Source organism: Barbatula barbatula (genome assembly GCF_947034865.1).
Source record: "Barbatula barbatula genome assembly, chromosome: 3".
Taxonomy (NCBI): Eukaryota; Metazoa; Chordata; class Actinopteri; order Cypriniformes; family Nemacheilidae; genus Barbatula; species Barbatula barbatula.
The window spans coordinates 16,857,952-16,880,772 of NC_136764.1; the positions used below are offsets into that span (position 1 = coordinate 16,857,952).

The 22,821-nt window shown below is 38.3% G+C and overlaps 2 protein-coding genes across 4 annotated transcripts; both read right to left on the reverse strand.

Moving 5' to 3' along the window:
- Nucleotides 1-177: 177 nt before the first annotated feature.
- Nucleotides 178-17,816, reverse strand: xrn1 (5'-3' exoribonuclease 1). Of its 2 annotated transcripts, none has more exons than XM_079453800.1 (42): nucleotides 17,592-17,816; nucleotides 16,244-16,476; nucleotides 15,928-16,025; nucleotides 15,282-15,391; nucleotides 15,096-15,206; nucleotides 14,904-14,989; nucleotides 14,682-14,769; nucleotides 14,405-14,573; nucleotides 13,991-14,058; nucleotides 13,741-13,875; nucleotides 13,566-13,632; nucleotides 13,344-13,449; nucleotides 13,145-13,234; nucleotides 12,594-12,750; nucleotides 12,371-12,490; nucleotides 12,113-12,282; nucleotides 11,595-11,712; nucleotides 11,396-11,491; nucleotides 11,171-11,271; nucleotides 9,461-9,592; nucleotides 8,574-8,736; nucleotides 8,329-8,442; nucleotides 8,129-8,227; nucleotides 7,659-7,774; nucleotides 7,290-7,436; nucleotides 7,124-7,213; nucleotides 6,747-6,882; nucleotides 6,603-6,659; nucleotides 6,393-6,525; nucleotides 6,219-6,288; nucleotides 5,835-6,018; nucleotides 5,440-5,532; nucleotides 5,220-5,312; nucleotides 3,753-3,839; nucleotides 3,309-3,386; nucleotides 3,055-3,186; nucleotides 2,741-2,891; nucleotides 2,438-2,592; nucleotides 2,163-2,276; nucleotides 1,981-2,080; nucleotides 1,761-1,918; nucleotides 178-1,686 (listed from the first exon to the last, which is right to left on the reverse strand). In XM_079453800.1, the coding sequence occupies exons 1-42, from the start codon at nucleotides 17,664-17,666 to the stop codon at nucleotides 1,408-1,410; spliced, it is 5,079 nt and encodes a 1,692-aa protein (XP_079309926.1). In that variant the 5' UTR covers nucleotides 17,667-17,816; the 3' UTR covers nucleotides 178-1,407. The 2 variants fall into 2 exon arrangements, with proteins under 2 accessions (XP_079309926.1, XP_079309925.1); XM_079453799.1 differs by having other exon boundaries at nucleotides 5,440-5,535.
- Nucleotides 17,817-18,294: 478 nt separating this feature from the next.
- On the reverse strand, nucleotides 18,295-20,598 carry LOC306892626 (uncharacterized protein). Of its 2 annotated transcripts, XM_079453805.1 has the most exons (6): nucleotides 20,346-20,574; nucleotides 20,090-20,260; nucleotides 19,750-20,013; nucleotides 19,315-19,407; nucleotides 19,158-19,172; nucleotides 18,678-18,873 (listed from the first exon to the last, which is right to left on the reverse strand). In XM_079453805.1, exons 1-6 carry the CDS (start codon nucleotides 20,401-20,403, stop codon nucleotides 18,806-18,808), a joined length of 669 nt encoding a protein of 222 aa, XP_079309931.1. In that variant the 5' UTR covers nucleotides 20,404-20,574; the 3' UTR covers nucleotides 18,678-18,805. The 2 variants fall into 2 exon arrangements, with proteins under 2 accessions (XP_079309932.1, XP_079309931.1); XM_079453806.1 differs by lacking the exon at nucleotides 19,158-19,172 and having other exon boundaries at nucleotides 18,295-18,873; nucleotides 19,304-19,407; nucleotides 20,346-20,598.
- Between the last annotated feature and the right edge of the window lie 2,223 nt (nucleotides 20,599-22,821).

A 22,821-nucleotide genomic window follows, 5' to 3' on the forward strand; every position in this document is an offset into this window, starting at 1 on the left:
ATTTTCTTGCATTATTGGCGCAGTCATTGGTTTGATCCCCAGGGAACACACAAACAAAAAATGTATGGCCTGAATGCCCAGTAAATCGCTTTGCATTAAAGTATCTGCCAAATGCGTAAATGTGAAATAGGGCATCTGAATAAGATAAATGTAATAGTGCTAATTTAACAAAATGTTGCATCAGTGCTAAAAAAACAATACTTATTAATCACAACAACAGAATATGCATTGTGATTGCAAAATGTTTATCATAACAAATGTCTATTTACTGCACACCAACCAATTAGGTGGCGTCCATTTTTGTCATCTTTATTTTTTAATTCATTAAATAAACAAACCAATGTTTTTAAAAATAAAAGTGTTTACTTACATACTTTCAACATTTTAAAACTCAGACAAAAGAGGTTTTTTGGATACAAATATGAAGAGATGAAAAAAAATTAAACGGGTGCCAGCATAGTTCCAAGGAGGAAAATATAATCAACTGCTATTTACCCACTTGTAAAATCGTGCATATAAAACCCATAGATCTCAATACACAGAATTCATTTTAAAATTCTAGAACTTAAACATCTCCCCAAGAAACAAGGTATAGCCTACTTAAAAAATAAAATCAGTTTGAAATGGTCGAAACCCATTTGAAAAGACAACATCTCATTGGAAAGGCAGTTGTGTTCAAATTTGTATCCACACATTAATCACATAAAATCTTGTACATACAATAATCAACATACATTACATTTTACTTTAATCAGTGTGCATTGTGACCTAATAAACAAAACGGGCTGGTTTTCATCGCCTAATTTAGGTCTGTGAAATTTTCAGCAGTTTCAAAATCTTCCGATTAATAGAACAGCATCTAAAGGTTGATCCAAGAGTTCAGACTGAGTTTTACAACATCGTAATAAGATAAGATAATCTGTCCCTCCATGCTGGACAGCACCGCTGTGTAATATAAAAACAAATACAGATGTACCAATACAAATGTTGTATTGCAGCGGTTTGTGCCAAATTGTGTGTGCATAATGTTCCACTACTACAAAACTTATTGCACTATGAACATTAAAATCTAGCATTCAAAGTAACCAGTAAATATAATAAAAACTTAAGGATTTAACATGGGGTCAAAACAAAAGAGAAGAGGTTAATGTAAAACCTGTTCCATGATCAACTATTCTGATCATTTTGGTGCATTAATTAATACCAATAAAAGCTTTCTGCACTCTTCCCTTTAAACAAGGCAACTAAAAGAAATACAAAACAGTCTCAGCGCCCAAGATGAAATACATTTTGTCTTACCAAGCATGATTCAATCAGGTGTGTTTTGACACGCCAATCCTCGTGACCATAATCAGTAAGAGAGCTAAAGATAGATGGGCAGCATAGTAAAACAGTCAGTCAGTCACTTCAGTCAGTCACTTTAGCAGCCTCAAAGTTGACTGCAAGCTTTCTGTGTTTTCGTTTGGACGCAGAGCCGGGCGTGTGAGGGTTGGCACTTTGCCTGGGTGTTTTGGGTGTGGTGGCGGAGGGCATCTCTGTCGGCTTGTCGGTACCAGGGGGGGGAGTTTTGGGAGCTGAGGGGAAAGAAGAACCTGGTTGAGAAGGTCCACTGCTCTGGGCCTGGAAAGAGGAGAACTGCTTTGCATCTTGGTACTTGTTTCGCCCTGAAACCCGTTTCTTAGTCACCTGAAGACATGATATGTTATTAATAGATCAGTGTGCAACTCAAAAACCATTGACAGAGATTTTAATGTTCTTGCCTGGAGGGGAACAAACTGGTTGTGGGATCCGCTGGCTGCTGAGGGTGGAGGGACCCGTGCACCAGGGAAAGTACCCCCAAAGAATGGCTGCCCCTGGAGGGGCAGTTGCATACCCCAGTGGAGGGGTCCATACCCTTGTGGGGGCATCAAAATACCACCTGTGCAAAAAAGAAAGAAGTAAAAAATATGATAAGAGAAATTTAATATAGAAAACTTATACCTGATGGCTGGTTGAAGATAGAGGGATGAGGTGCAAGAGGCCTCATCTGCTGTACTCCAGGGAATATGGGAGGTGGAAGTGGGTATGAACCCAACGAGTTCTGTAGGACACCATGAATATGTCATTCTTAGTTAATAAATGTATGATCTAGTACAAATGTCACAATTAGTTTAGTGAGTTACCAAACGTTGGAGGGCAAAGAGAGCTGCTTTCTCTTTGGCTTCAGTTTCAGACTGACACTGAGGACCATGGACCAGAAGACCATTAGACAGCTTCACTTGACACACCATCAGATTCTACAGAGAATGAGTGGATGAGTATTGACTACAAGAATATCTGACCTTGATAAAACATCCAATAAAACATTTCTGTAAACTCACAGAAAAAATATGGCTACAAAAACATCACAATTCTCAAGATCAGACAGATTTGGGAAGAGCTTGTTTGACGGACCAACCTGTCTATGGTGGAGAAAGGCGAACTCTGGAGGTCCCATGCCAAGCCCCATGCATACCCGGCCGAGCTCAGTGGCCAAGCTGGGCAGAATAGGTGGCTGGCTACCCAGAGGAGGAGGAGGTGGGGTTTCGGTCTGAGGTGTGTTTATACAAGCAGCTGTTGGGGCAGGGAGCATCCTTATTTGTTAACAAATTGCACTTCACATGATACACAACAAAGATTATATCAGGTTTGAGAACTATTAAAATCCTCAATAGTTCATTGCCTGGATAATGTAAAATCTTCGTTGGACACAGTAAAGTACCTAGCTTTTTGCTGGACCGTCTCTTGTTTAGTTGTTGGGCGCTGGGGTTTGATGAATTTTGGCCTTCAGAAAGCAAAGTAGACTCAGGGGCAGAATAACTTGTTCCAGAGCTGTCGATCTTCAACATTTCTTTCAACACCAGTGTCCCCTTCTGTTTAAAGAAGATTTTTTTTGAGACATCAAGATGATGACCACATCATCAAATAAAAAACCTGAACAATTTAAGAAAGTTCACTGGCTCTTTTCATTTTACACACTTTTTTGTAGAGACATTCCTTAAAATACTGTGGATAAGAGAATTATGGATTGCTCACCATAGCAAAGGACTGGGGAGACAGAGGCTCTCCTGATTGGCTCTTGGGCTCTTGATGCGGATAGTGCAGAGTTGGCTCAGGGTCCTTTGATATCTTCAGATTGGCTATAAGCTCCTCAAATTCAGCAGATACCTGTTCAATAAATAATCATTACATGCTAATACTTAATATGCCTTTTTACAAACAATTATGTCAAAAAGTAAACTAAATATTTGAGAACAGAGTTGTTATAGAGTCAATGTGCCGTTTTGTACCTTATTTGAAGGTCCTTGCAACGGAATAGAATTCAGATCTTCATTTCTTTTTAGAAGTCTAATAATTCCCCCTGAGCCCTGCAAAACCAAAATACAAAATATATACAAACCATATAAAACAATAAAATATTTCTATGCACTTGCATTAACATGACTGATCAATGCGGTTCGGCTTGACACAGCCTTCCTCATTGTAGAATACAGGTTATTCATGTACTGAGTGAATAGATGTGGTAACTGTGTTTAAAACATTATTCAACAGGCTTGTTGGTGCAGTTTTTTTAACAGGACAGATATGTTCTCAACCTTCTACATCCAAACACCAACTTAAAATTGCTGTGTTTGTTGCTGTTTGTAAGATCAGTGTAAATGATGATCTACAGACATGAGGATGTGATAAACAAGTGTGTAGTTATACAGAGAAATTGTAAAAAAAAAACTTACAGGTTTGTTGAATGGGTCATTGTATTGGTTCTGTTTATCTCCCTCTGGTTGTCGTTGTTGTGATACTAAGCCACTGCTTTTCCCAGCCTGTTACAAAAATACCAGGTGAACGCCCAAATTTTTTTTTAACAATTGTTGTATAACACATACAAACACACATACACACACTCACTGGCCATGTTATTAGGTACACCTGTCCAACTGGTAGTTAACGCAAATTTCTAATCACATGGCAGCAACTCAATGCATTTAGACATGGTCAAGACGATCTGCTGCAGTTCAAACCGAGCGTCAGAATGGGGAAGAAAGGTGATTTAAGTGACTTTGAACAAGGCATGGTTGTTGGTGCCAGGCGGGCTGGTCTGAGTATTTCAGAAACTGCTGATCTACTGGGATTTTCACTCGCAACCATCTCTAGGGTTTACAGAGAATGGTCTGAAAAAGAGAAAATATCCAGTGAGCGGCGGTTCTGTGGGCTCAAATGCTTTGTTGATTCCAGAAGTCAGAGGAGAATGGCCAGACTGGTTTGAGCTGATAGAAAGGAAACAGTAACTGAAATAACCACTCATTACAACCGAGGTATGCAGAAGAGCATCTCTGAATGCACAACACGTCAAACCTTGAGGTGGATGGGCTACAGCAGCAGAAGACCACACCGGGTGCCACTCCTGACAGCTAAGAACGGGAAACTGAGGCTACAATTCACACAGGCTAACCAAAATTGGACAATAGAAGATTGGAATAACGTTGCCTGGTCTGATGCGTCTCGATTTCTTCTGTGACATTCGGATGGTAATGTCAGAATTTGGCCAACAACATGAAAGCATGGATCCATCCTGCCTTGTATCAACGGTTCAGGCTGGTTGTGGTGGTGTAACGGTGTGGGGGATATTTTCTTGGCACACTTTGGGCCCATTAGTAACAATTGAGCATCGTGTCAACACCACAGCCTACCTGAGTATTGTTGCTGACCATGTCCATCCCTTTATGACCACAGTGTACCCATCTTCTGATGGCTACTTCCAGCAGGATAACGCGCCATGTCTCGCCAGACTCATAAAGCGTGAATCATCTCAGACTGGTTTCTTGAACATGACAATGAGTTCACTGTACTCAAATGGCGTCCACAGTCACCAGATCTCAATCCAATAGAGCACCTTTGGGATGTGGTGGAACGGGAGATTCGCATCATGGATCTGCAGCCGACATACCCGCAGCAACTGCGTGATGCTATCAAGTCAATATGGACCAAAATCTCTGAGGAATGTTTCCAGTACCTTGTTGAATCTATGCCACGAAGGATTAAGGCAGTTCTGAAGGCAAAATGGGGTCCAACCCGGTACTAGTAAGATGTACCTAATAAAGTGGCCAGTGAGTATACATACATACTTCATGTATTCAATAATTCTGAATTTCAAGTTGTGATAAACATGGCGAATATTTTTCAATCCAGAGTGGAAAACTCACATTGTTTTGCCAGTGAGCCGGTGGTTTCTGGGGCATTCCTGTACCCTGCAGAGACTGCCACACATTACTGAACTCCTTCTCATTGCCAGAGCCCTGAAATAACACACATAACGGTGTTATAATGCAATATAACCTTTCAGCCTTTCATAGCAGAATGGATTATTAACATCATAGCCACTTATATATTTTGACATCCACAAACCATGTGCTGGGTTCATACCTTGTGTTGGTTTTTCTGGTTGAGGGCTTTATGAGGCGAGATTCTGTTGCCCTGAGTGTCAGCCCTGAAATTGAGGCCTAGTCGGCCATTCTGCTGCTTTTCACAGGAAATTTAACACTGTTAGAGATTATCCCCAAACGAAACAATACACTTCCTTTTCACATAACTAAAGAACTGGTTTGCACTGCATGGATTTGTATTGAACTGTGTATTCATAAGTGCTAAGGCTAGTACAAGCACAGCAACATATTGTGTTTTGTGTATAAAGTTTAAAGTATGCTCATTTTCTGATCATCATTTCTGATTTGCCAATCTCCACATAAATTCCAAGCCAAATGGACAATCTATAACTTGACAGAGTGAAATGCAATGAGGGGTGAGTGTGTGTCTTTTACCTGTGTAGGGATAAACGGTGAACGTGGCGAGTGGTTAAGGCCGCCCAGGTGGCTTTTGTGGTTGGGATGGGATGAGGAGGGCTGGGGTTTGACAATGGCAGTGAGTTTGTGCTCCTTCCTGCTGCCATGGCTCAGGTTTATTAAGGCACTAGGGGGCAAACGATAGCCACGCCCAGGAGAGCACCTAAACATTTACATCAAACTCAGTAAACCATGTCTTTACTCTTTATTATCTGGTCTGGCCAGTGACATTGTGAGCATGCTTTGAGTTTGCATTTTTATATTATTGATGAAAACTATTTTTGAAAATATCACACATCTGGTAAAATATTGTAATGCTATCCATAATTTGTCTGCCTCTGGTACTAATAAACACATCTGTACCTGATAGTGAGTCCTCCAGCAAACTCCTCATCAAACAGCACCTCATACAGAACTTCAGTCTCTCGTTCAGCTGAAGGTGAAAAGTAGAATTTTGAAACCAAGACAAAACTGTTGGTCTCCAGCCAACGTGAGAAGACTCCTTGAACATTAAAATGTGTTTTAGAATGCCGTTACCTCCTTTGATGCCAGTGATAGTTCCTCGAAGTCCAAGAGGAACAGAAAAACTCTCTCTCACGTTTACCACACGATCAAATAGGTGATATTCTGCATCAGGATCAGGAACGACACCGTGTTGCTGCTCCAGAGGCTGTACACACACACACAAACATTACATTAAACACTATAAGTACTTTATACGTAACGTTTGCACGCTCTCACGCATACCCTGAATAGCAGGTGGGGCTTGACTGTCACTCTCACTTTCTTGTTCATCTTCTTGACCTGTCACCAACAGAGAGAAAAACAACATAAATGTGTGCAAAAAACAGTCACTCTTGTGGGGGTCCAAACGTTTTTATGTGTCTCAACCTTTGTTTTCTCCAGTTCTTCCTCAATTTTCTCCACAATGCCAGCGTCCAGGATCTGCAGGTCACATGATGCACGAGATGAAGAGCTTACTGGGTGAGCTTTTAGCCAGGCCTGGATCTCCTGGACCTTCTCAGCCCTAGAAGAGAAATATCATCATCAAAATGTCCGTAGCCACTCAAGTGAGTTGGTGAATTTAGCAGATTAGCAACAACTACTACAATGGTTTTTAACCAATATGTTTGGTGTAAAACCTATCATTACACCAAATTTAAATGGAAAATACAATTTTTGGTCTACCAAAAATATGGTCTGGTGTAATGTGAATACACGTGTCTTAGAACTTATCTTTAGGAAAGAATAGTTGAGAAAATACACACCCATTCTCATCTTCTCCTGCCCAGATATCATCTTCATAAAAGAAGTCATCATGACTGTTTCTCGCTACAAAGTCAAACACCTCTGAAAATCTGTGAGATGACATTTTGTTAAAAAACTTGAATTAATACACAAGGCAGTAATACAACCATAAACACACATACACACCTTTCTAGGTATTCAGCTAAAAGTTCTTCAACAGAAGCAGAGTAAAGCCACTCTTTCTCTGTTCTTTTGGTGTAACCAGGAACTTCCTCATTCTTCTTGTTGAATTTGAGATTAAGGCCCGCATTAACTTTCTGCTCTCCATGAGGACTGAATGGGGAGAAAAAGAAAACGAAAGAAAAACACTTAAATGCCATCTTATTTAATGAAATGTTGTGACTGAATTCTGGCATGGCATGTTTTGAAAGACCCACTTTCAAAAGAGAATTGCATCAAAGTTTCATTTTATTCTTACAACGACAAAAAGTCACAACAGTCGCAACAGTGTATGATTCACAATTTGCAAAATGTTCACTGCTGAATTGCACTGACTTTTTCTTGGATCCTCTTCCGATAAAGATGCTACCAGAGAACCTTGAGACGAGGTAGCTTGTGATTCCAAGGCGGGAGGCGAGCACGTACCCAGGACTATACTTCACAGAGTATTTCTGAGTGAATGAAGAAAAAAAGATTACTGGTAAAATCTCCACAAATAACAATGGAAAGTGTTTAACATTTACATTTAGCATTATTGTTTGAAATTTGAATAAGGAACACTAGAGAATGTTATGATTTAGTCATAGGAAAAGTGTACTACACCGGACGCGACCGACACGACAAAAGACATTTGAAACTCATTAGAACCCATTATAACTTTATATTTAGTCAACACTGAATTGTGGTGCAATGCGTCAAACCCATTAAGAACAAGCAGGTTGACATGTTGACCGTGTCCGGTCAAGACACAGTGTTAGTGACATCTGGATTCATTCAAGGTGTGCTATGCAATATATAAGACTTACATGCTGGTTCTGTATTAAGGCATCAAGCTGAGGTTCACACGGTACAGAGAAAACCACTCTGATTCGTCCCTCATTGATGACATCACTAGAATCTTGCACCTACAGCCAACAGAAAGCATCAACATAAACAATAACTATCACAAAAGAGTTTAAAGAAATGTTTGACGATTCGAAATAAACGCAGTTACAAAGATACATACATCCCCCATTGCACCATAATACGGGTTTCCAACCATAAAGACAGAAGTTCCTGGAGGAAATAGCTCCTCTAATGTCTTAAAGCGTGCCAATGAGGAGTCAAAGGCTTTGATATCCTACACAAAAATACATAGACATAATTATATATTCAATTATGAAGAGTTTGTAAAAAAAAAGAGAGAAACAAGTTTAAATTGTAACAAATAAGGAAAGTCTATCGTATTTGATAGACTGAAGAAATATTTACCTTCACTATGGTCTGGTGTGGAAAGGGCAGGACCTGTTTGGCAAACTGCTTTTCCAAATGAACCTTTCCATTTTCACCAACGACATACTTTCTGCCGATCAGGAGCTGGGCATAAATCACCACACCTGTCTCACTGATCACAATGCCCTTACGCTTGCTGAAGCTGAAAAACAAACAAAAGTCTTATCTTTAATACGTGCTTCAAACAAAACAGTGCACTTTTCAAATATTTGGTATATGAATCTTAGACATTCAATACCCGGTTATTTTTCAAAAGCACTCGTTGTGGAGCCCAGTACCTTCTAATGTGATTTATGGGCAAACATTGATATGATGTTACGTGCCATTTTCAGTACAATATACATTACTCCATCTATATCCATCTAGTACATCCATCATCTCAAATGAAAATTTCATCATGACCCTTCTGTCATTTCAACCCTGTATAACTTACTTTCTTCAGAAGAACACTAACAAAGATTTCTTGTAACCAAACATAAGATCTCTTTGACTTCCATTATATGGACAGAAACCACAGAAACATCTCTCAAAATATATTTTGTGTTCCATGGAGGAAAGCATGATGTACTGATTTTGAACATGATGGGGAATAAATTAGTCAATATGACTGTGTTGCCATACTCCAAAACAAAACACATCTGGGATTGGAATTATAGTATATCCTCTGATCTCTTGACAAAAACACATGTCAAGATGGTGATCCATTGTTGTCATTATTGGAGATTTCCATCACTACATAAATCATCAAACAACAAAGGCCTGCATTGATCATGTAAACACCATCAGCGGTATGCAAATCATACTCTTAGGTGACACATTTATTTACAATTACTAGTACAAATCTAATGTTGCATAGGGCTACGTACTATTCGGACAAGCCTTGCACTTCTTTAATCCACTCTTTCTGCTCTTTATCGGTGAGATGGATCACTTTAGTCGGGGGTGGTGTGTCCTCCATATATAGCAACTGTGATCCTGACGGTTCTTCTAAAGCAAACCTACAAAGACACCAGGAGACACTTTAAACAACTTAACACACAGATAATTTATGTGAAGGATAATGTACAGTTGTAATGCATCGGCAGTGGCGGTTCTACATTGAATTGCACCCCGGGCAAGAACATCTTCGAGCGCCCCCCCCCTCGAAAAAACTAAATTATGTCATATTTTTCTTGACCTAAACTACAGTGGTACAAATTGAATTTGTCATTAAAATGTAATTGTACCACTGTAGTTGAGGTCAAGAAAAGTATACATGACATTGTTATAAAACAATTTGACAGAGTATTAACACTTAATAAAATTTTACTGACATTCAATTTGTACCACTGGAAAAAAAGTGGTCAGAAAAAGATTCATGACAGTTATAATGGCCTCATGACAGCCAATGTCAAAACTAATATGACAGTTAACCCAGCTGTAGTGGCCTTAATTCATTTATCTTCTTATTGGTTATTTGTTATCACGTGTTTTCTTGTGTTCACTTCCGTTTCCTTTATATCCGGTGTGTTATATTGTTTGTCGTGGTTGGTAGGGGGTGAGCGATGGGATGGCCAACTTTCTGTTGACCGTACAAGTAAAATGTTTGTTCTGTCAAATAAAACAACTGTGACGCGTACAGAATTGTCCCCGTTTCTCAGTCTCTAAGGCAATATGGTTAGATGCCGAAACACCAGCTAAGTAGTGTCTTACATTCAATTATTAATCTGCTATGTCATGTTTTTATGACAATTATGATAGGTTAAGATGTATTGGTTAATGTAAAGTTGTCAACAAAGACCTCAAACAAACAATATTTGCATTAAAAATGTCATAATTGAGCGAATGACACTTAATGACAGTTGTCATAAACATGCATAAAACCTTCATATTCATGACATGTGTGATGTAGCAAATAAATAGCAAAGGTTATGTTCGTCTTAGAAACTAGCTACAGATTGGAAAATTCTGTTTGCTCATTGCGGGACCTTACGTTAACCCAACTGATGGAAATAAATAATAATAACTGAACTTGTAACAATTTTGTTGCAAAGCACAATATTATGGTGAAATTAGATCTTGTGTTTGTTGACTTAAAACCAAATTTGTTGTATAAGTGGTGTCGGTTCTACCTGCCCTGCGCGAGCCTCGGCGTCTGTCCGAATGAGAGTCGAGCGCTCTAACGACTAGGCTAAACACCGCAGTGTCTTTTCACACAACATGGCAACATGGATACAGTAATCATAACACAGAGAGAACATTATAGTTGCATACCTTTATCTTTTCAACATACAGGGGCGCCAATTTGCCAATTCCCCACACAATGAATGAATAGATAATAGATAACCGATTTGCGGCGGCCCAGAGTTTCTTTTACTGCTCGTGCCGGTGCCGCCCCCCACGTGAAATGAAAAAATGCCGCCCCGGGCGACTGCCCGGTTCGCCCGTGCCTAAAACCGCCACTATGCATCGGTCTTACATCAACCTCAGACAGGTTATTTGATTATGTGAGAAGACAGGGACCACAGAGTACTACCAGCACAACAGTAAATAATGCAGATTAGTTTCCATTATACAAACATACTTGATGGACTTACTTTGTTTCTCCATCCGAAACCGCTACTACTCGTGCTTCCATCAGATGAGGCCAGTTCACAAACAAAGCCTTTCCCAGAACCAAAGATGCAACATCTTCTACCTGCAGCACAGCAAAACACACCTTACCACATTTCCACAAAACACCTATACCTCACTTTTGTTTCCAGTAGTTTCTGAGATAAAGATAAGGCATGCTCAAAGTTTGAGGGTAATAAAGTGCTCACTTGCTCCACCTCCTGGCCTGGCAAAATTTCCAGTATTGTGTTTTCTCCTCTGCTGCTTTGCTGAAACACCATCACCCCACTTTTCTTCTTATAAAACTGCGTAAGAGAGACAATCTGTGTTAATCCTGCGATAACCCAACGGAGCTCTTCATTAATCGGACAATAATCTGTTATCTGCAGTCAGACGGGCTTTGTTTACTTTATGGCGGATGTGCTGTAAGGTAGGGAAGCCGCAGAAGTAAAGCGCTCCTCTGTCAATCCTGCAGCCCACGTGCTCAACTGACACATGCCATGCATCCATCGGGATTGGCGTTTGTCTAGAAACAGACAACAGATCGAAAAGAAGATCATTTGAAGAACGTTGGAAACCAAACAACACTGACCTCTATTGACTTCCATTGCATGGAAGCATTACATTGGCTGCACAGAACTAAGATGTCTCCGTGCTTCCCTTGTTTGCCGAAGGAGATAATGTAGTATGAAACATGCTCTGTAGAGCAGTTTGTCTTTATAGGGATACTGTAGAAACAACATGGTGAACTCTATGTAAGGGGAACCGTGGTGTATGTATGTAGAAACATAACGCTTCATTATGTAAGGCCTTTATACACCCCTGAACACACATTTATGTCAATAGATCCTCCTAAAAAAACGTACACAACACCTTTAACCGTAGTTAAATAGCCAGATACACATATTAGTGAGAGGGGGTCATACCTGACATGGCAGTGGACGATATTGGGGAACATTTTGGGGAGAGGAGCATCGAAGGCATAGTCCAGTTCTTTATCAAAGCAGTACACAGCACATTCAGTATGTCTGTTCCTGGCCTTCTCCGATGGGGTCAAATTAAGCATGTAAGGCTCCATCGCTGCTAACAAGCATTTCTGAACGTAAACACAAAACATGACACCTTACAATCACCACACAGACACCATCACAGATATGAGATACACGGTGACAGCATTTAAGCACCTCATCGATAAATGGGATGAGAACCACGGCCTCCCACTCCTGCTGCTTGCCGTTAAGGTCCGTTTTGAAGTCTTGTGGGTAATACTCAACGATTGGTGAGCTCATTGATGTCATAAGGTGCTACAACAAAAAAGAGCAAGCCGGTTAGAAACAAGAACACTGAGAATGAGAGTGACTGATTATGGTGAACATGTACACAGAATAACCATGATTTGAGGTGCACCTGGTAACACTGTGGAAGTAGATCTTTGCTAGCTGCAGGCAGGACGCCCAAAAGCTGCTCAAAAGGCAAGAAGGGTTTGGCTAGGTCAAAGGTCAACTTGAGGCTAGAGATGTTTCTCACATCAGAGAGGAAAGGGGCATAGTGGTACGGATAATACCTGTAGAAATATTGGACAAATAAGACATCTTTTAAATTGATAGCTTGCCCAGAAATGAAAATTCTGTCATCATTTACTCACCCTCCTGTCATTTCAAACATGTATTACTTTCTTTCCGCAGGACACTCAAAAGATATTTTGAAGAATGATGGTAAACAGCACCCATTCACTGGCATTGGTTTTGTGTCAATATCATGGAAGTGAATGGGTGCCACCACTGTTCGGTTACCAACATTCTTTGAAATATCTTCTTTTGCGTTCTGCTGAACAAAGATAGACGTACATACTATTAACGCATAGACAAACTGCACGAAAACCCAAGAGTGCTCAAAGTTATCTGACATTTCAAAGCAATTAAAAATACTGTTAATACACACAGTTGCTTCACACTCACCAGCTCCATGACTGAACTCCATGGTAGTAATAATGGAGGATCCATTGGATACCTTCCACATAACATTTAGCCTGATTGGCTAAAAACTCACTGCAAGATGAACAAACAAAACAAGACTTTACATTTCAATTTCAGATGCACAAAGACGACACACATCCTCTACTTTTTTATCAGCCTACTAAAAATGACAAAGACTCACTCTGAGACGACTTCAACGCCTATCTTGGTCATGTAGTAAGTGCGCTTATACTGGCGAAACTCTGTTTCAAACATGTCGTCATCCTCGCCGTCCTCTTCTGTGCCCTCTGGTGCATCGTGGGAAATATAAACTCTTTGTTTTAAAGTCTCATTCCACTTTGATCGAATACCAAGCATTGAACAGATACAGATAAAGACAGTAAATGAACTACAATGTGTGTACCTCTTCCTGGAGTGTGTGTGCCCTTAACTCCATCAAGAGCAGCAAGACACAGGGAGTCATCTGAAGACTGAGAACATGCATGAATTAGCACTTTATCAGTTTGGTGGTCTACAGGAATAAAAGTGACATCTCATATGTGAACCCTCTGGCTTCATACTTCAAAGTATTTACTTACTTTGCTCTTCTTTAAAACTTTAGCATCAGCCTCCTCAGCCGCTAGCCCAGCTGCCTCATTTAGGTATTTGTTCCCCACCTTACTCTCAAACCACTTCAGATCCACAAAAACTTCATTGAAGTGTTCTCGGTCAAACTGAAAAATCAGAAGCCCATGAAAATGGCATGTAGTAGACATAGCATATTATAGTAAAGTACTGTATAGTGTAGTATTGCACAATGCAAGAGTAAGAATGTAAACAAGCACTCACATCTGAGAGCTTCTCCATATACTTCTCAAACCGGCCGAGGTTGAGGTGACCATTTTCATTCAGGTAGCCTGATGGAGGCAAGTCATTAGCGCCACAGAATCAGATTTATGACAATTCACCCAGGAAAAGAAAATTCTGTCACCATTTACTTATCCTCAACTGGTTTAAATTTCATTGTTTAGCTGAACACAAAAAAAGTTTTTGGGAATAATGTCAAACTATTCTGGGCTACTATTGACTACTATAGTAGGTAAACCTTGTGCCCCAGAACTGCGTAGTTTCCCACATTCTTTAAAGTATTTTCGTTAGAGTTCAACAGAACAAAGAAATGTATACAGGTTTTAAACAACTTGAGGGCGAGAAAATGATCACGTATTACAAGATGCTCCGTAAACGGCAATGCTTGTGACTCACCGCCTAGAGAGGGCAGCACGTTGATATAAGTTCGGTAGAGCAACGGCAGAGCATCATGGTTAATGTGCAGGTGAGGAAGATGAGGAATGAAGTCATTTCCCACCAGGAAACCCATTAGGACCCAATCGTCTATGATCCGCTCCAGGTCAAACTCAAAGGTGATCTTTTTCTGAGGCAGATTATATTATATCGTGTTGATTTAAACTTTTTAACTTAAGAGGTGTCGTTTTGGCATGCTTTGAGCATTTGTAAAGAATGAAAGTTCACATATCCTTACCCTAAGCTCTGAGAACTCATAGTCAATGTATTCCCTCATCAGGGAGAGATGGAGCAGGTGAAAGGTGGTCTCCTCTGGGGCTGTTATCCTAAAGGTTGCACAAAATGATCGCAATTGGTCCAGAAGCACAGGTTAAAACATGCCCTTTACTCTCTTACACTGGCCCCTTTATATAAGAAAATAACTCCCTATTTACCCTCACCACAATGCCACACCACACACCTCTTTTGTGACTTCTTGCCTCCGAAGCGCACCTCCTCTCTGAGGAGAGAAAAATTTGGCTCGTGGCTGGTCAAGCCAAGCATAATCTACAAATAAGAAGGAAAGACAGGATAAAACAGACAAAAAAACATTAAAAGGGATCATAATGGAAACACAGAATTCTATCTCTTACACATACAAAAATGTTCTCACCAGGTCAGCGTCCAGACCGTAAAGGCAGTGCCTCGTGTTTGGATTATGACTCGGTTTGGCACTCTCAGAACGAATGAACTCCATGATTTTGTGCTCTCCTTCACCAGGTGTCTAGAAATGAACAGGTCCCAAAAACTAAGACATGAACATGCACGCAATACAAAGATCAAAAACTTATGAACTCACCTCATGACCAGACAAATAGACATTCACTCCTTGCCATGATTTATCTGTGGACAGTTTATTGTGAACAAAATATTTAAGTTGCTCTTGTAGCCTGGCCATGAAATCCGTTCCTATGGAGAGAAACACCAACATGTTAAATGTAACAAACACGTAAGACTAATTATTTTCATAAGAGATCTTCACACAGCAAGAACATACAGATGTAAATAGTAATAAGAAAGTAAAATTTTTTATTCACTACTTTCTGAAGCATGCTTTCAATTTTGGATTTATTTAACAGAACAGTAAGAACAATAATATTTTTATTAAAATAAAAATAATAGCTCTGCTGGAGAATAAAACAAAGGAACAAACACGCAACAGTTTACCTGATCACACTTATGTAGCAATTTTACTATTATACTTGCTATTTTCTCTATTTACTTTATTATCTCTCATTCACTTCATATAGAGTGCAGGGACTATTAATCCTAAAACTTTCAGAAATGAATTTTCCTGTGTTTTTATTGCTCTTAAATTAGATTATTTTGAACACATTGAGCTTGAAAGCATCTGTCTTTTCCTGTCAAACAACATGAAGCTCGCAAAAGGTTTACAGAACTTTTATTATTAGCACAAGAAAAGAGAGATAGAAATGTACACAAACCAGGAGTGATGCAGTTAGAATCAAATCTGGCCTCTGTGGGTAAAACTTCACCCTTCTCCAAAGCCTTTTTAATTTTGTCTTCGGCTTCTTTTGCTGACCTTACAGAAAAACGTCCATAAACAAAAGTTAACACAGTGCTAGTACAATATTGTGCGATACATGTCATGTTGTTCTTGAATAGCACATTTTGCTGTTTAAATAAACAAGTAAAGACATAAAAATATTTATGTGTGTCTGAAAAAGTATTCCATGTTTCATTTAAAACATCAGCCAAGTGTACGTGCATGTACAGACGGTCTCAACTGTTCCGTTATACCTGAATCTTCGTCCACGCTGCTGGTTCATCTTGGCCCTTGGCGCAACTCCATCGACCGCCATGAAGAACACTTTCCTGGGCTTAATAATGCGAAAGAGCACTTCCAAGTAGTGAAAAATGTCAGCAAATATCTTCTCCTCAGAAATACGGAAGTGAACGTCCTCATCATTAGGGTGGGAACATTGATGGATGATACCGTTCATATCTAAATAAAGGTTGTCAAACTCTGGGATCTGTCATTAAGGAAACAAAAGTAAGATAATTCAATTAAAATGCCTAGTGTTGGTAATACACTAACCCAGCTGGCACAGGTATGTCTGTAAGATGTCTACTAAAGATCTGGAAAACATCTGCTGTGTAAAAACATCAGCTAATAGTCTTAGAAACATCTTATAGGCATCTTCTAGACGTATATGACATCTGACAGCAGACGTCTCGGATACGTATGACAGATGAGCAAAAAATGTAAGAAAATGTCTTGCAGAGGTAAATGCGGGCATCAAATAGATGTATGTGTGCTATGCGGGAAGTTAAAAAACTGTAAAAAAATTACAATAACATTTAGACTAAAAGAAAGTAAATAAACTTTGATACAGTAAATAAAGTCTACGGTGTATGTAACTTTCAATCTGGTAAGAAAAGCAAGGCCTAAAGCGGAAAGATCAGTGAAAATGATTAACAGTTATGTATATCATTATAAATTATATTATAATTATAAATGAACAATTTGACGAATGAAAACTCAAGTTATTAAAACATTTTATTCATCAGCTCAGAACAGTCTCGGAGCTGCTGTTGTTTCCTGCCACCGGTCAGGTTCACTGAAAAAATACCTTTGGAAAAGGCGAAGGTGTATTTGGTCTATTTCATGTTTTATATGTTATTAGGTGGTACATCGTGTTTTCGCAGCTTTTAAAAGCATCACGATCGTGTGCCTAATATATTTCATGAACAAAAACGTTAGGACAGAGCTATATTGGACAATGGTCCGTAATAGCAAAAACTGCAACTAATTTGAGGGTTTGCTCTCTCTCAATCGCAGATGGTCAAATATCTAATTCATCTCACTGTGATTGGCTGCTCTAACCGAACGTTGTAATGCGCATGCGATCCCGAAACATACTGCCTAGGTAGGCAATTCACTGGCCTTTGAAACACGTCCCTTTTACAACATACCACTAACGGCAGAAAAAGCAGGATATAATAAGTTGTTTTTAGATCATGGCTAGTAAGCATGCATATGAAATCGCAGTTTTAGGCATCGTCGTTAAGTGTAAAGTTTCTGGATTCGATCACAGAGCTGTGGATGATCTAAACGGGCCTATTACATTTAGCCAAACAAGCTCACCTGATGCTCTTTGACCACTTCACTCAGACACGGATACCGCTCGGATATCCATCGGTAAAATTTGGGCACTCCCATCTTTTCGCTTGACTCTTCGAATAAGAATAATGTAGAGAAAATCTAAAAAGAAGTCAATATGAGCAGAGTTTCAAAGATTGGGTGCAGCTATATCTCTCTCGGTTTTGTTTCTGTGTGAGCTGTTACTTTCCAGCCAGTAAAAACGTCCGTGTGGAAACTCGTATGATGTCACATATTGTAACAGCGTTCCGATACAGACGCTGGGAAGCTAAAACGCTTTAACAGCATGATAGATTTAAGTAAAAACATTTATAAAATAAATCTGTACTTTATACTTTAATTAAAAATAGAAATGAAATACAGATATAGATCGCGTGTTAGTATTTTCATTGCCTGGAGTTGTACGTACGATCAACACACTCTTTAAAGGAGACCTAGGGCTATGATGTCATATGAGGCCAAGAGACGAAACATTGCGAAACATTTGATATTAGCAAAGATACTGTAAATGTGGTTTAGCAGTGTATTATTTAAATATAACTGTTCAAATTGTAAGATAATTAAAAATGTTTATTTAGCATCAACCAAAACTAGTAATTGTCCTAATTCAGTAATACTGAATTTCATTAGACAGTCATTTTTATTACAGAAAACATATTTATAAAATAAATGCAACGAAAAATGGTTTAATTAATTTTGCTGGCATTTATTATTCACTACAATATATTTAAAGCTTGTGACAATAAGAAAAATATGTTGGTATTAATCATGATATCACCCATTACATAGCAAGTTGGTAAATCAAAACAGCAAATAAATCAACCGTGATTTTTTGTTCATCTACATGAAAAAAATACAATTCACATGATTAATAATATTTATATTACAAAGACTTTACAATAATATACAGAAATAATTTTGTTCCACATGTGTTGATGTGAATAATTTAAAAAATTTAAGATCAAGGATCTAATTTCTGAAACTATTCAAAATAAGAGTTTAATCTAACCACAAAGAGCCGAAAGATAAAGCTTAATATTTGTATGTAAATCTGCTCCAATCACAGAGGCCCAGTATATCCAGATGAATGTGGTAAGGCAGGTCTGGTGATTTATAATAATGTGACTAGACTCTGCTGAAAGAGACTTGCACAGGTTAAACTTGTTTTGCTCTTTGTTCCCGTGTTGGAGCATGCTCTTTTAGCTCTGTCCTAAAATAGGAACTTCAAGACGATGGGCTGGGTAGTGGATAATTGATCCTGTAACACCTAGAAGAACCCAAAAAATGACAGCATAAAAAAATGTGTGCACCTGCTTGCTATAACAGAACCTGCATATTAATCATGTTTTCAAAATAGCCCACAGGTAAATGCGTTTCAGGTATCAAATGACTTTTTATATTTAAATTTTTTTAGGCTATTGATGATTATACCTACATTCCACAAGCCTCTGAAAATATACTGTGTGTCCAATTCACAAGCCTCTTCTACCAAGGTCAGTATTTAATCTTTTGTCAACCTGTATATTGCAACAATTTAAACATTTGACTTACCACCTGGGTGTTGACCTGTATCAAGTAAAAGAGAAAGAGGAAAAGAATAAGCATTTGCTACAGTTCATTCAAGATTAGATTATTTTAATATTATTGCAAGAGTGAGCAATTGTCACACATCAACATGCGACAAAGCACATGATTACAGTATACTCACCCTGCCTCTTGAAGATAAGAATGCTTGTAAAAATAAATCCAACAAAGATAATTGTGGTAAAAACTGGAGCAATCACTCTTAAAACGCCAAGGTCTGAAAAATGTTCAGCACATAGTAAACGTTAAACTCATATTCAGTAAGCATACTTTTGTGAACAGCAAATTTACAGATGTCTTTGCAACTCTTTCAAATCAACTCAAATAAATGATGTAGCACGTTTCAAGTATGATTTCTATTTGTTGTGCTTCATTTGGTAACATCTATTTGAACTCATTTTAGTCAAGTTAAGAAATAAATAAATTGCACAAACAAAGCTCAGGTTCATCATAGCTCAAGTATGAAATCATAGGATTTTAACATTGCTCAGTGGTGCTTTGAAAGAGGCATCCAATTCATTTCAAAGCTTTTTTTATCAAAATAAAACATCATAGTTACCATTTTGATTCCCATTGTCATTCATCCGCTTGATAAACTCCTCGCAATCCTCTTTCAAATGATTTTTCTCAAGACCTGCCAGCTCAATCTCAAGCGCCCGTATTTTCTTTATATCACCCGCCTCTGGCACCAACACCGTCCACGAAACAGCGTCTGGATCTAACGCCAGATAGTCTTTGCCATTCAGCTGAAACCGGTCGGACAGTCCGTAGACTTGATAGCCCCGTAGCGTGCATTCTCTCAATCGTATGTAAGTGCCATTATCTGAAAAGATAAAGGTAAATTGTTTGCCACGAAATGACTGTGTGGAAATGTCATTTATTCTACAAATATACTTTACTTTCTGTTGCATGCTTCACGATTATCCTCAGGGCGTCATCTTGAATGGATCTGACGACGGGATGCTTGGCGCTCTGACCCTTTAAACTGCTGTAAGAAACGCCATTGACAGAGATCCTCTCCACGACAGTCCCGTTTATCGATACACTGCGCTCGAACTGAATGACTATATCTAACACAGAGATTCATATGTTTTATTGCTGCACAGTGCAAAACTAAAATATCTATTTGGGATTATAATAGGATTAAAGACTTACCCTTTGGTAGACCCCATGACAGAGCCACGACAAAAGAGAGAGTTAAAACCAAGATCATTTCTTCGAAACAGAAAGTTCAAGCAGGTAGCGAATCGTTCGCTGCGTATGGTATATTTTCTTTCACTTTCTAGTTATTATCATTCTCATTTACCCAAGCCAGTTAAATAAATAGCAAATGTTGAAATGAACCAGAGCAGGAGCGTCAAGACAAGACAAGTATGTTTGGCTTAAACATGTCACAGACAGTGAGAGCACTTGCTTGTCATTGGCTAAAACTGTTAAGGAGGGTCACTGTCTCACACCAGGGGAAAACGTCTACAAACACTGACCTGAAGTTGACATTTAACAGCTATGAAAACAATAATAGCAATGAATAAACTGATGAGTTCAGACTTGTTCTACCACCACCCTCGTGATGGGTTGTGTTGCTGTATAGGCTACTTAAGTTTATGTTTGTTACTATATTAAATTGATTATATAAACAAATCATGTATGTTTTATTATTGCAGGGCAAGTTTTCTAGTTGAAAGAGACTGTAACAATCTCACGCATTATATCATCTTTACAAGGTCTTTCTGTAATATTATCCTAAGTTATTAAAGACTATAGGCACAGTTGGTCATAACAGAACTGTGAATTTAGAAAGAAAAAGATATAAAGTCCAGAGCAGTAAACTAAAAAAAAGGTGCCATATAGCACTAAAAGTGTTTCTTTGCTTGTAATCATATAGGGGAACAACTTTAAGCGCTATATAGCACCACATCTTGGTGCTTCGGTGGTTCTTCAGAAACTGAAACTGAAATTAAAGTTGCATTGCTTATTTTAAAATGAAGATGAATGTAACATTACTCATCAATGGCATGAAATAATATTTTTAAGCTATGTTATTTAAAGCACAACATTGTAAGCGCTTAACTCTGCACAATTGGACAGACAAAATTATCTAGAAGTCAATTACACAAATACATGATCAGTTTTCTGACGATGTTATTGTTTTATTTTAAAACATGGATATTTCTTTCCAACTTTAGTTATAAACCAGAGAGCAAGGAGGCAAGACATAACCATATATGGAAAAAGCAGAGCAAATGATTACTGCTGGTTAAAAAACAAAAGGTATATAGATTATTTATTTCCCTTCAGATATAAATCCTAGTTATATATAAATTACAGAATTAAGACATAGTGACTTTTGGCAAAGAATGTAAATTGGTTTTACCTTAGAGCATGTCTTTAATAAGGAACACACATAATAAAAAAATGTCCCTTCAATGCCCAGTAAAATACTTTGGATAAAACCTTCTGACAAACGCACAAAGGTTATAATGTGGAATTGAAGTTATGGTACATAATCTTCCCACGTTTAGTAATCTTCTCAGTGGTTTGTTTTTGGTCTGTTTAAACTTATTCAACACTAACACGTAAATCAACAGTGCCACAGTGAGGGTTTTTGGTTAATGGTTTCTTAGGTGTCGTAATTGTCGAATAGATGTGTTTCATAAAAATAGACGATGCGGGTTATATTTCAATTCATACAAACATCTTCAAGCAAATTAGCACAAATGTGTCATATATTGATAAAATATTCTATAATGATAGAATATCTTTAAAACGTGTATCATTGCATTACGTGTATAAGGAAAGAAAATCAGTTTGTTTTACAACTCTGTTCATCATATCATATCTAAAACCGAATTTTTATTCGGGTTGTGAATCTGTAGTCTACTTAAAGGTCCAGTCAACGAAATCTAGCGGCAAGGTTGCGAATTGCAACCAACCGCTCATTCCCTCCCTTTTGAAACGACGGCTGACAGAACATGGCGAATTATGCAAGGGGACCCGCGGTGTATGTAGATAGAAATAGCTCATTCTAAGGTAATAAAAACATAAAGCTTCACTGTATAAGCTCTTAATACATCTGTATATTATATTGCATTTTTAATGATAGATTACAAAAATTACACACTTTTATATAAAAAAATCAAGTTATGAACATACAGTGATACATTTAACAAATAATGTTATCAAATTTTTCAAATTATATAAACGTGAAGAACAAGCAGTAAGTCTGGTTAGCAAAGTTAAAAAACGTGTTATATAACTGTTGTTTTATATTTATTTATTTTTGAATGGCCTAATTTACCATTAAAAGCAGAATTGGGTAAGACAAACATTATAGGGCTAAGAATTGTTTGGCCATCTTCAGTTTTTGCCAAAGACATTTATGATCTAGCAATTACCAAACTGTAAAAATGATAGGCTACAGTCAGACTGGCATTAAAACCTCCCAACTGTTTATAAATTGACAAACTAATTAATTGAAATGAATATGGTGTATAGAAAAACTGGTTTTCTGGAATTATCAGGGTACACTAAAACGTTTTAGATCTTGTTGTTTTCATTAATGCGCTATCATGTGAGACCATACATAATTAATAGCAATACATACAGCAAGACGGATGCCATAGAAAGAATA